Source organism: Eumetopias jubatus, unplaced genomic scaffold (genome assembly GCF_037043125.1).
Source record: "Eumetopias jubatus isolate StellerSeaLion01/CBP00866 unplaced genomic scaffold, mEumJub1_p1.0 scaffold_3, whole genome shotgun sequence".
Taxonomy (NCBI): domain Eukaryota; kingdom Metazoa; phylum Chordata; class Mammalia; order Carnivora; family Otariidae; genus Eumetopias; species Eumetopias jubatus.
The window spans coordinates 3708235-3725469 of record NW_028274809.1 but is presented as its reverse complement, the minus strand read 5'-3'; the positions used below and the strand labels follow the sequence as shown (position 1 = coordinate 3725469).

The following is a 17235-nucleotide window of genomic DNA, read 5'->3' as shown; positions in this document are numbered from 1 at the left end:
CCGGTGACCTTGGGCCATGCCCTTCCCCTCCCCAGGCCCCTGTCCCCATCTGTGAACTGGGAGAGCTGTGGGTTGGAGCTTCCTGTCAGGCCCTCCCAGATTCTCTGGGGGCAGAGAGATGGCCCACACAGGGGTGCTGGCTAGCCAGGGCAGCCACCTGCTGTCAGACACGGGCTCTGCTGCCGTGCCCTGCCCCCACCCCGGGGTCCGCAGAGGAGCTGGTCCCCTAAGGGAAGGCTCCCTGTGCACCTGCTGTCCCGTCCTCCGGCTGACCAGCCCCGCAGGCCAAGGCAGCGCCAGGGGCCCCGCTGCAGGCTCAGGAGAGCGGGGACGGGAGGGATTTTTCCCACAGAAGCAGTGGCCGAAGGGAGCTTAGAGCAGAGGAGACTGGCGCCTCCCCCCTCCTTCAAGTGGGAGCTGTTAGACCCAGAGGGACACATGGCAGAGGGAAGGCGGGGTATGGCACTTTCTGTGGCCCCTGGATGTCGTCCACAGCCTTCTCCACGAGGGACCAAGGGAAAAGCTGGATCTCCTCAGAGGGCATCGCAGGTGCCACAGCGTTCTGAGTGAACAGGGCGCTAGGAGCACTAGGGCATGGCGGGCCGTGGATGCGGCTTGTCCCCCGCCCCCATGACAGCCAAGAGGATGGGTCCCCGTCCAGGCCGTCGGGGCCAGGGATGGCTGGCCCGGAAGCAGGGGGCTTTAGGGGAGAGGCGTAGCTCGGCTGTGCGGTGGCCCCAGCAGGCAGTGTGTCTGGGAGCCCCCTCCCGGCAGCCCCAGGCCCTCGGGACAGAGGTCCCTGCAGTGTCCTCACCTGCTTGCAGAGCTTGGAGGGCGGCAGGCAGGGTGTCGGATGGGGCACAGAGCCCTCCCAGCCAGCCCGCTGGGACGTCCCGGAGGGGGTAGAGTCGGGGCTGCAGCGCTGGGAAGGGAGGGGGCGCTGGCTCGGGCTCCCTACCCTGCCGCGGAGCCGACACTGGAGGTGAGTTTGCTAAGAAAGTCTATTCCTGCGCGGCCTTCACGACTGTGCTCGTCGCCCCCTATGTCCACAGCGAGCGGAGAGCTGCCTGCGCCCAGAGGGAGTCCCCGCACTGGGTGGGTGCCGAGCCCCAGTCCTGATCTGAGCTCCACGGCCGTACCAGAGGCAACATCCTTAGCCCACAGAGCCTCCCCTTCCTCATCTGCAGAAAAGGGTGTAGTGCGGACCCGCCCACTCCCACAGTCTGGAGAGGGTGTACGGGTCCCCTGTGGGAGGGGTCTCCGTCCTGAGACGGAGTGGGGTATAATGAGCAGGGCTCCACCTCCAGGCTCCTGGTCCCCAGATGGGACTGAGCTAGATGGGGGCCGGTCTGCAGGACGCTATCGCTGCCCGGACCTGGCGGGGGGGGGGGCGCAGGTCTGAGGGTGGGGCTGGGGAACCTGCTGCCAGACAGTCCGGTGTCTCCCTTGCTCCTCCTGAACCACCCACAGGACCATGTTGTTCCAAGAACCTGGCCACGGAGGGGGGCCGGGAGGGGGTGGGCAGTGGACACAGGCGTGACCTCAGAGGTGGTGCCGGCCAGGGGTGCTCAGGAGAGCACTGGACAGGGGGCCAGCACACCTGACTTGGGGTGTCCCTACTCACTCCCTGGGGCCTTGGGCAAGTCCCTCCATGGCCTCGGGACTTTCTCATGGGTGGGGTGGGACCAAAGCCAGCAGGGGGCGCCCCAACAACCATCCTGGGTTCCAGGAAGCTCTGGGGTCAGGGTGGACTGCCAGAAGAGGGGTGAGGTGGTGACTCAGACCCAGGTTTGAGGCCGGTGAGGAGGGAGAGGGAGGCTCTGCTGGGCACTCAGAGCTGACTCCGCAGATGCCCTTTTGCAGACTCTGCTTCCCAGGGGTCTGGGCGGCGGCCCCAGGGATTCTGAGCCCCTCTGCCGGGGCTGGTGCTGGGAAAGCTGTGTTTTTCTAAGGCGTTCCAGGTGATTCTGGTGCTTAGAGGCCTGGGAAGCCCCAGCTCACTAGCAGCTCCCCTATAGGGAGCAGGTGTTTCCTGCAGGAGTCAGAGGCTGACCCCAGCAAGGCCACATTCTCAGCTCTGAGGCCGGTTTGGTGCCTATAAGCCTGTCGTCCAGTGGGCAAAAACCCAATAGCCCATATATAGGCATCCGGAGCTGCAGACTTCAGTGAGGTGATCTTTTTCATGGTGCAAACCCAGGAGCTCCCCAACAAGCTGGCAAAATACCAGAGATACTGGAGAGAGGGAACCCCCTCTTTCTCCCTGGCCCATAAATGTGTGTTGGACAAAGATGAAGGAAAATAAAGGTGTACCAAAGGTGCTGAAAGAACATCACCTTTTTCCTCATGACTAGAATGATTACGGCTAACGAGGCAGCTCTTTGCACCTCAACGCATAGGTTGAATGCAGAGTCAGTCTCTTCCTTCTTTTTTTTTTTTAATTTTTATGTATTTATTGGAGAGAGAGAGAGAGAGCTAGAGCCCACAAGTGGGGGGGAGGGGCAGAGGGCGAAGCAGACTACCCGCGGAGCAGGGAGCCTGACGCGGGCCTCGATCCTAGCACCCCAGGATCATGACCCGAGCCAAAGGCAGACGCTTAACTGACTGAGCCACCCAGGCGCCCCCTTCCTTCTTTTTTTAAATGACTCTGAAGTTCATTTGAAAGGAACAGTGAACAAGGACAGCTGTGAGGCTGGCCTCCAAGAAGTCCTCCTGGGACCCCGTCCCCATAGCGCATCCTGTGTGCCCTTCCTGCATTGTACGGCAGAATATGGCAGAAGAGACGGCTCTCTCTTCCAAGTAGGTAGTAAAGGCTCTCATCTTCGCCGCTCCCTTAGCTCTGGGGAAAGTCCGGGGCCATGCTGGAAGCAGCCCTTGTAAGAGAGGCCCGTGTGGGGAGAAGTGAGACCTCCCACCCCAGTCTGGCCGTCAGATGATGGCCAGACCCTTTGGTGCCAACTAAGGACAGATCCTGAGGCAGAACCCCTGCTAAAGTGCTCCCAGAGCCAGGAAACTGCGTGAGATCACAAGTGTTTGTTGTTTTAAGACACTAGATTTCGGGGGCACCCGGGTGGCTCAGTCAGTTAAGCGTCTGCCTTTGGCTCAGGTCATGATCCCAGGGTCCTGGGATCGAGCCCTACGCCAGGCTCCCCGCTCAGCAGTGAGTCTGCTTCTCCCTCTGCCTCTGTGATCTCTCTAGCTCTCACTCTCTCTCTCAAATAAATAAATAAAATCTTAGAAGACACTAGATTTGGGGGTCATTTGTCGTGCAGCAACAGATAACTAATACAGCGAACAAGATTAAAGTGGAAGAGTCATTTTAGATATGAAGACTCATAATTGTAGAGCAGTAGTCCATCAAACCAGGTGGTTCTGACCCCAAAATACCTTTCGCTCAAATCAACAGACCAGAACAGAGAAAGCTGAGATACTTCACACAGAAAACATTGCCCTAAGACAAAGACGCCACAGCAAATCCACGGGGGAAAGAAGGAATGGTCAATAGTAGTCCCCAGAGTGTTGGTAAACTATCTGAGGGTGGGGGAGCAGGACGTTAGGGCAGCCCCTGCCCCCCCAAAATCCCAGATGGAATAAGAGATGCTGGAAGCAGGCAAAGCTCTAAGACCCCCAAGGAGGGGCTGGGCAGGTCAGGGGCGCCAGATGGCCTGGCCACCTGCAGGTGCCCTCCTGCTGGAGGAAGCGCCCCAGTGGCCATGCCAGCCTGCCCTCCGGAAGGTGCATCAAGCTGTAGAGATGAGCACACACTCTAACTTGGGGACTTCACCCTCTGACTCTGAATCACAGAGATGGCACCGTATCATTTCTCATAGTCCAAAATGACACGACCCAAATGTCCATTAATAGGAGTGACTGGATGTCCCTTCGAATTCTTAAAGTGTGATACGTTCACAGTATGATGAAATCGAAGATCATATTTTCAAAGACCGATGGCAACAGAAACGCTGGGATTGTAATATAAAACGATAAAATAGGATGCGCAAACACCCCCACCGCCATCCGCACGTTGACGCGGGGAAGACCGGAGGGGAGAGTCCCGTGGGTTCACGGGGATTGTCTTCTGCTGGTCGGATTGCTCTGCTTCATATTTTCCTGTGTTTTCCAAATGCTCCACAAATGAACATGTGTTATTTTTATCATCATGAGAAGAAACAAGCAGCATATTTTTAAAGACTGCACCACTCCGTAGCAATCTGTTGGTAAAGATCTGTTTCCAGCGCCTGGTATCTAGTTTCCCAAACTGACTAGTCATGTGAGGCACTAGGTCGGCTCCGTTAGGCCTCCAGGGGAGGCAGCTCCGGGTGACAGGGGCCTGCCATCAGAACACCCTGTCCTCTTTCCTCCAGAGCCTCGGCTTGGTACACATTAACCCTTTGTGTTCTGGCTACAAGCACAGGAGCAGGAATGACGCCTCTGTTCCCCCTCTAGTGGCTTCCCCAGGGTGGTCCTGGATAAGTGAGAGCTGGAGACGTCCATGAGCATCCCCCTTCCCTCTGCGACCACATGAGGCTGATGCTGAAGGCTAGCAGGGAGATCCTGGGACTATCTGAAGCAGGGGCTGGGCTGGGCTGAGCTGGGCTGAACTGAGCTGGGCTGAACTGGGCTGAGCTGGGCTGGGCTGAACTGGGCAGGCTGGGCTGGGTGGAGCTGAACTGGACTGAACTGGGCTGAGCTGGGCAGGTTGGACTGAACTGAGCTGGGCTGGGCAGGGCTGGTATGGGTCGTCTGGGGTGGGTGGGGCTGGGCAGGGCTAGGCTGGACTGGGCAGGCTGGACTGGACTCAACTGAGCTGGGCTGGGCTGGAGTGGGCTGAACTGGGCTGAGCTGGGCTAGAGTGGGCTGAACTGGGCTGGGCTGGGCTGGGCTGGGCTAGAGTGGGCTGAACTGGGCTGGGCTGAACTGGGCTGAACTGAGCTGGGGGCTGGGCTGGGCTGGGCTGAACTGAGCTGAACTGGGCTGAACTGAGCTGGGCTGGGCTGGGCTGGAGTGGGCTGAACTGGGCTGAACTGGGCTAAACTGGGCTGAGCTGGGCTGGGCTGGGCTGGCCTGGGCTGAACTGGGCAGACTGGGAAGGGATGAGCTGGGCTCTGACCGAGCTGGGCAGGGCTGAGGAGGGCAGCATGGAATCAGGAAGCACGAGTGAGCAGAGTTTGGAAGCACCTTGTAAACTCGTCATCAGTCAGTCGTGGACGCCATCTGTGTAAGGACAGTTCTTTTTCTTTTTCTAAGATTTTATTTATTTGACAGAGAGAGAGAGAGACAGCGAGAGAGGGAACACAAGCAGGGGGAGTGGGGGAGGGAGAAGCAGGCTTCCCGCGGAGCAGGGAGCCCGATGCGGGGCTCGATCCCAGGACCCCGGCATCACGACCTGAGCCGAAGGCAGACGCTTAACGACTGAGCCACCCAGGTGCCCCTGTAAGGACTGAGTTCTAACCAGACCGCACACACCGTGAGAGCAGAATTGTGGCTCCGAGCTCACAGCCATCCTGTAGGGAGCAGGACCAGCGGCTATGATGGCCAGACAGGGGTCACCTGTCCAGGACCTAAGCTGTCATGATATCCCGATACCCTTGAGAAATCACCTAACTTTGCCAGGAGTGGGGGCTGTCGCCCCGGGAGCCTCCCCGCACTGGAACTGTATCAGGCCAGTCTCTTGGGGGAGGGGCATCCGGAGGCCTTCATCAGACTCGGCCCTCCCCGGCCCTCCAGACTGGGGAATGGTGGCATTAGCAAGGCCCACGCGGGTGACGGAAGGAGGGGCGACAGGTGGAGGCCCTCACCTGGGCTCCCCAGGCTGCAGGTGCACACGCACGTCCTCGGCTGGGAAGCTTTGCTCTGACCGTTGGCAGAAGAGATGTCCAGAGACCCCCCCCCCCCCCGCTCTGGGGCCCGGGTCCAGCTGTGAGGGCTTCCCCTGTGACCACTGTGAACCCAGAGCTGCGGGGGAGGCTGCAGGCCGCCACTGCTGTATTTTTAGATGACCCTATTTCTTTGCTACCTCTGGCTCTCACGACGAGTGAGGACGCCAGGGCTGCCCCAGGGCCGAAGCCACGCTGTGACCGGGAGCCTCGGGATCCAGTGTCCCTGTCGCCAGCCCGGCGAAGCACTCAGGGATGCCTCCTTACCTCTCTGGGCACCGCTCTAACCACCAAAGGCTTCCCAACCACCACCGCGGACCCCAAGTTTTGAAAGCCTTTGCTCACCAATCTGCATTTCCTTGTGATAGTCACTTTCCCCGGTTGACAGATGAACAAAAGGCCACTTGGGTACCTGTCAATGACCATCAGAGAAGCGAGTGCCCGTCAGGCCCTACTGACACCCAGGCCCTGAGATGGGTCTTCCACACCCCCACTGAGTCTCCAGCCCAGGCTCCGCTGTCCCCCCTGGAATGCTTCCTGCTGTCCGTTCTGGTCCCTGGGCTCCATGAGACCTCAGCCTTCCTGATGTGGCCCGTGTGGGCTTTCAGAGCAGACAGCCTGGGAGGAGCATCACCTCTCTCCCTCCCCCACTCCCTCCCAGTGCAGACAGTGCTAAAAATACCCTTCTGTCCGTCCCCACGTGGTGCCCAGCCCAGCCCAGCCCAGCAGGCCCTCCGTGCCCCTCGCTGGCTGGGAAGCCCTATTCTCCGGCCTGAGTTCTCCAAGGTCCCGGGACCGACTGAGAGGTAGGGTCCCAGGAGCTCTGGAGTATGGGCATCGGGGAACGGGAGGTGGGATTTGGGGCAGGGAGCTGCAGGGGAGGTCAGGTTATGGTAGGATAACCTGCGGGGCATAGAGATCACACCGCTGGGTGTTTGGACACAGAGCCCCCAGCCCCAGTCAAGATGGGCCCCCTTGGGTATGGTGAGGGCTCAGCCGGCACACTGCCCTTGGTGTCCTGGCTGGAGAGGCGGGCAACAGGGAGGCCGGACCACACCCTCCAGCCGCAGCCGGGACCCCAGTGTCCAGTGCCCGGCCACTGCTGGCTTCAGGCCCTTTGTGTCCTGCCCACTGGAGCCTTCCTCACTGCTGGCCTGGACAGGCACCAGGCTGAGGCTCTGAGAGTCTCCGGAAGCCCCCACCCCGTTGGTTCTGGGACCTGAGGGTGGCAGGTGTCAGCAGACACAGCTGAGGCCCCATGAGAAGGTGGGTGGGCACCCTGTCCACCGGCCCCCAGGGCTGGAGGGCCTGGCTACGGGGAACCCAGGGTGGACAGGAATGTGAGGCCTGGGGGCAGTGGCCTTGGGCTCATCTTTTGTCCTCACTCGGCCAGAGGGCCTCCCGGGGAGGGGGTCGGGCAGGAGGGATGCTGGCCAGGGCCCCTGACCTGTCCTGTCCTGGCGGGGCTCCCTGGGTACTGCCCTGCTCTGTAGGGGCGCCGGTGGGGCGGGGCGGGGCGGGAAAGGGGTGGGGGTGCTGCCTAAGCTCCCGCTTCCGGCGCCACAGCTCAGCAGTGCCCTCCCTGCCCCTTGGCACCCACAGTTCACGGTTCTCTTTTCAGGGCTTTGTTATTTTGATCCACTTATTTCACCAAGGGTTTGGTCCCCGTGGCCCGAGGGCCCTTTTCCTTCCCTTTGACGGCTCTGGAGGGCGCCCCCCGGTGGACAGACCATGTCCCCGGGGTGCAGCTTTTTTTAGCGGTCGGCGGTAGGTAGGTTGGGTGAAATTTGGGGCAGCTTTCTTGGGGTAAAATGTCAGGAGTACATAAATGAATATGCACATAATTAAATAAGCCAGAGGTGGATTTGCTGAATCCAATGACATGAACACTGATTCGAAATCGCTGTCCAGAGATTTCCCCTTAGTCGTATTTGTCTTTAGCAACTTACACCCAGGGACCTGTAACCTGGGGGTTCGGCGCAGGGGCCCCAAGCCTGGCTCCCCCACGTCCTAGCTGTGTGATGTTGGACAGGTGACGTGCTTGTGGTTCCCCCCTTCACGAGGACTCTGACAGCACCCACCTCACAGGGTTGTCGTGCAGCCCATGTGAGGAGGGCCCCCGGCACCCTCGAGACACGGCCTGGCCCGTGGGGAGCACTGTGACCACAGAGCCCCTTTCCCCGCCAGCCTCTGGGTCTGCAGTTGAGAAAATTGGGACCAAGGTCACCCAGCAAGGTTATGGCAGCCCGAGGCTCCATGTAACTGTGGGCAGTTACATGGATCAGTGGGGCAGGAAAGCTTCCAAAGGCCCTCATCATCCTCCCCAACAAGGTCAGATCCAGGAGCAGAGGAATCCATTTGGAGGTGGGGGGCCACAGAGATCCCCAGGCTCCAGAAGGTCTGCTCTGTGCAGCCCAGAGCTGTGGAGGGGGCCAGGTGTGGTTTTCGTGCCGGCTTCGCTCTGCCCCAATTACCTGGCCAGGGGTAGGTCTCCAGCCCCCTCCGAGCCTCAGCCTTCTCACTGTAAGACGGGACTAACACTGAGCCCACGGCACAGGGCGCCGGGGCTGGGCGAGGCCCTTGGCATGGCTATGATGCTCCGCCAGGGCTGGTGTAAGGTGGAAAGGACTGATGGCCGGACGGAAGGATGGGCGACTCGGGTGGAGGAGCCGTGCCCCGCCCGGCGGACCCTGCCCCCTTCTCTCCCCAGGATCCCGGCCGGTCGGCATCCTCTGCGGAGCGGGCGGGCTGTGGGGCCCCACGCCGGCGCTGGCGGCCATGGTGCGGCACGTGGACGACCTGGATTTCTGCCTGCCCTCGCACGCCCAGGACATGCTGGACGGCCTGCGGCGGCTGCGCTCGCAGCCCAAGCTGGCCGACGTCACGCTGCTGGTGGGGGGCCGGGAGCTGCCCTGCCACCGCGGCCTCCTGGCGCTCAGCAGCCCCTACTTCCATGCCATGTTTGCGGGCGACTTTGCGGAGAGTTTCTCAGCACGCGTGGAGCTGCGGGACGTGGAGCCCGCCGTGGTGGGGCAGCTGGTGGACTTCGTGTACACGGGCCGGCTGACCGTCACGCAGGGCAACGTGGAGGCGCTGACCCGCACGGCCGCCCGCCTGCACTTCCCCGCCGTGCAGAAGGTCTGCGGCCGCTACCTGCAGCAGCAGCTGGACGCCACCAACTGCCTGGGCATCTGTGAGTTTGGGGAGCAGCAGGGGCTGTTGGGCGTGGCTGCCAAGGCCTGGGCCTTCCTGCGGGAGAACTTCGAGGCGGTGGCCCAGGAGGACGAGTTCCTGCAGCTGCCCCAGGACCGGCTGGCCACCTGTCTGGCTGGTGAGCTGCTGCAGGTGCAGCCGGAGCAGAGCCGGCTGGAGGCCCTGCTGCGCTGGGTGCGCCATGACCCGCCGGCCCGGGCCGTCCACCTCCCCGAGCTGCTTGGCCTGGTGCGCCTGGACGCCGTGCCCAGACCCTGTGTGCAGCGGCTGCTGGCCACCGAGCCACTGATCCAGGAGTCAGAGGCGTGCCGGGTGGCCCTGTCGCAGGGCCGCGATGAGGTGAGCAAGGGGCGAGGAGGGGAGCCCGGGAGACCCCGACCTGCACGGGGATGGAGAGTAGAGTGTGCCTATCCCCGATGCCCTGGGCCTTACAGCTCTACCTGTCTTGGGCTGATTACCTGTGAGGGCATCATGATTCATCCCCGGTGCCCCTGTGTGTCCCACACCCTGGATGAGAGGGGAAGGGCAACCCAGAAGTGACTGTCCGAGTCCGGTCAGAGCGCACAGCTCAGTGTGGACAAACCTGGAAACAGACCGAAGGCAGCGTGAGAAAGGCCAAAGCTGGGCTGGGGGCATCCTGGGCAAGGTGGCCAGTCGGGGGGGGGGTCTCCGGAGGAGGCAGCCTCTTAGCTGGACCTTAGAAGAGGGCTAGGAGCTCGGCAGGAGGGAATACGGTCCAGGAAGGTGGCACAGCTTGTGCACAGGCCAAGAGTGCTGCAGGCCACCTGCCCCTCAGGAACCTGCTCGAGCGTTCACAGGGTGCGCGATGAGCATGGCAGGCAGGGCAGCTCCAGACCCGATGTGACAGACACAGACCCGATGAATCTGTCCGTGGCTGGGCAGCCTGATCCAGGCCCTGCCTGGAGGAGCCCTCAGGTGCCAGGCCTGGGGACTCAGCTCAGGCCAGGGTCAGGGTGTGAGGTGGCAAAAGCGCTACCCCGTGCTGTTGTCCGGCACTGCCAGGCACAGTGGGCCGGCCCGGTGCCGGCCCTGTCCCGCCAGGCGGTCACCTTGGAATTGCTGCTGTGGGAGGTGCAGGCCTCCTGCGGGAGGGGCCAGAGACGCAGGGGAGCCCCGGGGGCCTGGGAGCTCGGAGCAATGGCCACTTGCCAACCAGAGTGGAACGCTCCCGGCGTTTCCCGCCCAGCCGGGGCCATCCGAGTTCGGCACGCCGCATGCTGGCCCAGGGGAGGGTACTGGGGACAGAGTTGGGGTTGGTTCCAAAGATGGGTACGGGGGGACGCCTCTGGAAGGCACGTGGGGACTGCTGGGAGGGAACAGCGGTCAGGTTTGGGGCATACATGCACCTGCTGCCCCATCTCTTCCCGTCCTGAGCGTTTGCCGCCATGCCTGGCCCCACACAGCCACGGCGCGCGCGCACACACACACACACGCGCGCACGCGCGCGTGCTCACACAGACACATGTGCACACACGTGCGTGCACACACACATGCTCACAGCACCCCATGCGTGCGCACACAGCTGCTCCACCAAAGCCCCGCCCCCGAGAATGCCCCCGAGGCCTGCCGCTGCCCGCCCTTCGCCTTGCACGGGGAATACCGGGGCCTGCCCCTCTAACGCAGCCTTCCTGCCCCACAGGCACTGCTCGCCCTCCCGCAGAAGCTGGAGGAGGTGCTGGTGGTGGTGGGCGGGCGGGCCCTGGAGGAGGAGGAGGAGGGCGCCGAGGAGCCCGCCCCGCACCCCAGGAACTTCGCCTTCTACAACAGCAAGGCCAGTGAGTAGCCCTCACGCCGTCTCTGCGGCCCGCGAGCCCCTCGTGTTGCCGTGCAGCTGGAGGGAGTGAGGTGCTCACAGGGAGGGGGGCTGCAGGAGACCCTAGAGGCCAGCGCAGGGGGAGGGGAGGCTGCCAGCCGGGGCACGGTGGCCCCCTCACCCTCCAGTCACAGCCCCCAGCTTTGACCTTTTTGGGCCCTGGAGCCCAGGGTAAAGGGTTCTGCTGCCCAAAACGCCCTGCGTGCCCAACGGAACCTTGGCCCCAAGGAGAGAACAGGGAGCTGGGGTGCAGTGGCCTGGACGGTAGGAGCACAGGGTCTAGGTCAGCTCAAACAGGGTTCTAATTCCAGCTTTTGAGCCGCTCACTTCACCGCCCCAAACCTGTTCCTCGTCTGTGGACGGGGCTCCTCACATAGCTGGGATGCGGACCCGACGGGCATGGACGGGGCCTCTCCTGCCTGGGGCCCCATCACAGGGTCTCCCGGGAAAGGGGGAGGGGTGGGAGGGCAGCAGGGTCTCTGGAGGGGCCACATTGGCCCTGGGAAGCTCTTCTGAAAGCTCTGAGGAGTGTTGGCAGGTGTCCCGGGCCCACTGGGCCAGTCACCAGCCACCCCCATGGCGTCAGCGGCTGGCGGGCTCCGGGAAGCGTGAGGCCGGCTGTCCCAGGTCGGGGGCTGACGAGGGGATTTGGGGGCTGACGTCAGGAGATGAGCTCTGCTGGCTGCACCCGGGAACAGCTGTCCCTCCACCCCCAAGGGGAGGACAGCAGGGGCATGCTGGCAGGCAAAGGCCTGGTGACCGCCGGGCCGTCCCCACCCTGGGGTGACACAGACATGAGTCAGGGGGACACGCAGTCCCTGCCCAGAGGGCAGGTGTCCAGCAAGGCCGGAGTTCTGCATGGCCTAAAGATGGTCGCAAATGGTACACAGAATCTTCCCAGGGGGACCTCCCCGAGGCCTGGGTCTTCCTCACGGCCTTCCATGAGCACCCAAAATGTGTCTGTTGGCTTGGACACTCCCACATAGATTCTCGTTTTTATTTTTTCAAACATTTTCTCATCTCTTGTCTCAGTTTACCCTCGGGTAGCTCCTTGAATGTGGCCCAAGTTGGGTGCATGACTCTGTCCCTCGCCGTAGTGACAATAATCCTCAGGTTCGCTGATGGAGTAGTGGCCCCGTGACAGATGCGGGTCATCTGTACCCCTCCCCCTGCACCTCCCAGTGAGGTGGGAGCTACCCCCCTCGATGGAGGACGAAACTGAGGTCATGGGTCACCAGGGCCACATGGTACATGACAGTGGGGGTCTGGACTTGCCCTGGGTGCTGCAGGGCCCCTGTCATGCCCTGTGTGACCCCTGCATGCCCATGGCTGCACGCAGCACAGAGGGTGCTCAGGGCGAAGAAATGAATGATGGATGAGGAACGAGTGAATGAATGATGTTCGTGTTCTAACCCACTAGGGACCAGAGGTCAGGCCCTTTAACCCATTACCCTATCTGAGAGATGGGACCCAACCCAGGAGCCAAAAGATCCCTTTGGGTCAGTGAGGTCACCTCCGGCCCCCAGAGCCCAGGCCACCTCCCCGCACACCCTGGGCGCAGTCCTGTGTCCGGTCTGCATGCCGGGCTCCGGGGGGCGGCGTGGGGAGGTGGGGACCGCTGGCAGCCAGACCCGGCAGGGGCACGTGGAGCAGCCGGGATGTCACCCCACCCCCCAACTGTGGCCAGCCGAGTCCGGCCCCTTGCTCCTCTGCAGTGAGGGAACACCCTGCACCCGCGTGGGAAGAGGCGCTGAGGGGCAAGGGGAGGCCCCAGCAGCGAGCTCAGCCACCCTGACCCTCTGCCTCTCTCTCTCTCTCTCTCTCTCTCTCTCTCTCTCTCTCTCTCGGCCAGAGAGGTGGATGGCGCTCCCGGACTTCCCCGACTACCACAAGTGGGGCTTCTCCCTGGCCGTGCTGAACAACACTGTCTATGTCACAGGTGGGTTCCCGGCAGCGCCGTCCGGGGAGCTGATCACTGTGACGCCACCGAGAATCAGCTGTCCCCTCCGGCTCAGGCAGGACTCTTCCAGACATTTCTGTGATGTGAAAACAAGGACATTTAAAATCCACGGGTCCACACTTGGGCACAGGGAACCATTCTGTGTTCTGCCATGGAAAGCCGGGGTGGACTCGCTAGGCTCCCTCAGCCAGGGCCTGCCCCGTAGGAGCTGTGTGACGGGCAGGCGGGGTCACCCTGCTCTTTTGTATCTGAGAACTTGGGGGCCCGTATACAGTTTGGTTGGGGAAACCATCACCACTGACGAAGATCTGAAACCACGGATCTTGTCCTCCTTGTTTACGGGGCAGGGAGGGACCCGTGCCGTCTACGGTCCCACCCCCCAGCCCAGTGTCTGGCACCATGGGGGCCTGGCATGGGGAGAAGGAGGCAGGACCCCCGGTACCCAGCCCCCACTAGCCTGGAGACCCCAGCCTGAGGGGACAGAACCTCTCCTACAGGTGGCTCCCGGGGCACCAAGACAGACACCTGGTCAACCACCCAGGCCTGGTGCTTCCCTCTGAAGGAGGCCACCTGGAAGCCAGTGGCACCCATGCTGAAGGCCCGCACCAACCACGCCAGCACCGCGCTCAACGGGGAGATCTATGCCATCGGCGGTAAGGCCTCTCTGTCCCCCTGCCCCGGGGCAGCCTCCTGCTCATTGCAGCCCCCTCGCCACCTCTGGGAGCCTCTCAATCCCGCAACAATGGCTCCCGACCCCCATGCCCTCACCAGGGACCAGAGAGCACCGCCCCCGGCCTCAGGGACCGCAGAGGCATGCTCCCCCATTCCTGCCCTCAGGAGCTCGCCGTCTGGATAAACTAGCCCCCCACCAGGGCGCCTGGCCAGGCTGTGCCACCTGCTCTCTGGATGTCCTGGCGTGAGGCTCAGGCATGAGTCTCCATAGCCAGCTCCCGCAAGGACTCTGAAAACAGAGCAATGACGGGGCGGGCTGGGGCCTTGAGCTGCCCGCAGAGCCGAACGCTCCTGTCCCCAGAACCGTGGGCTCAGCCCTCCGCTCAGGGTCACCCCCTCTATGGAGTCCCTGGGGTGAGGAGACCCACAGTGGTTCCCCCTTTGCTGTCACCTTTGCTCCCACCCTGCCCCCAGCCGGAGCAGAGAGGCCCACCTTATCCCCTTGACACCCCAGAGCTGTGGCAAGCATCACCCCAGGGACACTTACGGTCAGATAAATATTGAAAAACAGAATGACTGTGGCTGAGCAAGAGTTTCCCAAGGCCCCTGTGGGTGACAGACTGGCCGTGAGGCCACTGCTGGGTGCCCCACCTGCCCTGGGCAGCCCCTTTTGCCCCCATGGCTGCCAAGCCCGGGCTGAGAGCAGAGAGCACACACAAGGTCCTGAGCCCAAGGCCGGTGGGGGCACCTAGGCGTGGCCCTGGGGCCCCTGTCGTGCAGTGTGGACTCGAGTGTTCCTGGGCCCAGCTGCCCACACCCATGCCCCTGGTGTGGCCTCGGGCCGGTGGCCTTGCCTCAGTTCCCTCGCTGTGGAAGGGGTAAGTCACGAGCCTCGTGGGCCTCCCTTCCCTTGCCCTTCCCCGCCCCTCCTAGGGTGCTCGCTGCCGCCTCTGCCTGTGCAGGGCCCCTCCCTTGCCCCGGCCCCTGGCGGCCCTGACCCGCACCCCCGCCCGACAGGCACCACTCTGGACGCGGTGGAGGTGGAGAGCTATGACCCCTACACGGACGCCTGGACCCCCGGCAGCCCCGCCCTCAAGTACGTCAGCAACTTCTCGGCGGCCAGCTGCGGGGGCCGGCTGTACCTGGTGGGGTCCCGCGCCTGCAAGTACAACCCTCTGGCTCTGCAGAGCTACAACCCTATCACAGGTGGGGGCACGGCCGCCACGCCCTCCCGACGTGGGGCTGGGTGCCCGGGGACGTGGGCGGGTAGCCTCAGCGAGCGGACGATGGGGGCCCGGGGGATGGGGGGGCAGGGAGCGGGCCGCCACAGGCCTCTCACAAATGGCCACAGCGCCATCAGAGGTGGACGAGGCGGTGGAGGAAGGCAGGGGCCCAGGGGGCAGGGAACCAGGGCTGGTGGCGGGGTGCCTGGGGCAGGGGACGGGGAGCCCACCTCCGGGTCCCGAAGCTGCCTGGCTGCGACGTCTGCCTGGAACCGGCCCCACGGGCCAGGAGCAGGGGCCCAGGCCTGCAAGTCCTGGTGGACGCCAGCTTTGGCTCCGGACTCCGTGCCAGGGTTGGGGCTCCAGGGGGGCTCTCCCCAGCTCGCTGACCTTCCTGCCCTGTCTCTCCCCCCTCTCCCCTTCTCATCCTCTGGATGGTGATGATCACAGAACCCATTTCGCAGGGTGGGTGTGAGGGTCCCATGGGAGACCGGCAGAACCCAGGGTCAGGTGGGGACCCCAGTCCCCCGACCCGGCCGACGGGCGGGAAAGAGGCAGAGGCCCCCTGGTGAGGGTGGGCCTGGTGCGCTGTCCCCACAGACGCATGGCACGTGATCACCTCGCCCTTCCTCCCCAAGTACCTGTCCTCGCCACGCTGTGCCGCGCTGCGGGGGGCCCTCTACCTGGTCGGCGACAACACCAAGAAGGTCTACGTGTACGACCCCGGGGCCAACCTGTGGCAGAAGGTGGGTCTCGGCCTCGCCTCCCAGGGCGACACCCCACAACCGGGACCCCTGACACCGCAGAGAGCCGGCCTGGGCATAGTGGGGCCTGGGATGTCACCACAGTGAAGGGACTGATGAGGCCCAGAGCCCGGGTGGAGCCCCGGCGAGGACGGGAGAGCCAAGGACCGGGGGCTCCTGGTCACCGTGGTGCTCTGCGCCGGCACGGGGTGGTCTGTTCTCCTCCGGGAGCAAAACCAGGCTCAGCCCAGAGTGTTGCAGGGACAGCCTGGTGTTGGCCAGGCCCCGGAGAGCGTCTCCCGGCCGTGGGGTTGGCTGAGCAGGGAAAGGAACCCCTTGGCTGTGGGGAGGGTGGGAGCAACCAGCTCCTTGGTGCCCCATTTCCCTCCTCACTATCACTTCTGCCGCCTTGAGCAGCGCTGGGCGTCTCAAGCCTTAGTCTTTCTCTGTGCTTCTTCTGGAGAAAGAGGAAGAATGGTGCCCAGTGCCCACAACTGTGGCCTCAGCACTAGCCCGACACCCCGGGCCCGCCCCACCTGCCCTAAGAGTCTCAGTTCCTGGAGGCCAGAGGAGGTGGACTGTTCCCTGCCCTCACCCTGGCCCTGGCCAGCTGGCCCACAGCGGGGCCTCTGCCATCCTGCCGCCTGCAGCTGTCCCCTGGCATCAGCGCCCAGCTGACTGGAGGCTCCCATTACCGTGGCAGGACAGGTGCAGGGTGGGCCCTGCCAGGCCGGCTCTTTCTTTCTGGGCCCTCCCAGCTGGGCCACAGCCAGGCCTCGGCAGGGCCCATGCCGCTGCTCTGGGAGGCATCCCAGCCATGAGGGGCTCCACTTTGCCCTCTCCAGGCCTGAGGGGAGGGGGGCTGGCTGCCCATGACTGCCTTCATGTGCAGGCCATAGACAGGCCTCCTCCTTCCCACGCACGCTGCGCTCTTCCAGAAGGATCCACATCTCTCTCTGGCCTCTGGCTCTCACCTCACAGCCCCAGCCCAGGCCATGGGCCAAGGCAGGAGGTACGGGGGCAAAGTGAGGCTCCCCATGGCACGAACGGCCCCTCGTGTGTGTGTGTGTGTGTGTGTGTGTGTGTGTGTGTGTCGGTCAGAGCTGAGGCCACGTCTGTCCCCTCCAAGAGAGCAACCATGAATCAGAGGCCCGGCCCAGAACTTGCCCCGGGAGGCATCTCCAGGCCCAGGCTTCCATGCCCCCCAGCCCGTCTGACACCTTGACTTCACATATGACTGAACTGGGCCTGGGAGAACAAGGGGCCTGGAAACGTGGTCCTGGGAGATGTGGGCCAGAGGGGAGAGCACTGGGGTCTCCCCAGTAAAGGGACACAGCCTGAAGGGTCCTGGGGGGGAGCCACAGGGAGCCTGGGTGAGGTCCAAGGAACAGGACAGGGCGCTGGCTGTCCTCTCTGCGTGTCCCCCGCCCCTGCCCACGGGGCCCTGACCGCTGCGTGCCCACAGGTGCAGCCTCTGCACAGCCTGCACGAGAATGGTGCGCTGGTGCCGCTGGGCGACACGCTGTATGTGACCGGTGGCCGCTGGCAGGGCATGGACGGCGACTACCACGTGGAGATGGAGGCCTACGACCGTGGGCGTGACACCTGGACCCGCCATGGCTCCCTGCCCCGCCTCTGGCTCTACCACGGGGCCTCTACGGTCTTTCTAGACGTGTCCAAGTGGACTCAGCCCTTCAGCCCGGCCCAGGAGCCCTGA

At 63.4% G+C, this 17235-nt stretch overlaps 1 protein-coding gene across 1 annotated transcript; it reads left to right on the top strand.

Moving 5' to 3' along the window:
- Positions 1–8651: 8651 nt before the first annotated feature.
- KLHL30 (kelch like family member 30) lies at positions 8652–17235 on the top strand. The gene is made up of 7 exons (XM_028105017.1): positions 8652–9425; positions 10747–10882; positions 12773–12859; positions 13378–13533; positions 14570–14758; positions 15376–15521; positions 16984–17235. Exons 1-7 carry the CDS (start codon positions 8652–8654, stop codon positions 17233–17235), a joined length of 1740 nt encoding a protein of 579 aa, XP_027960818.1.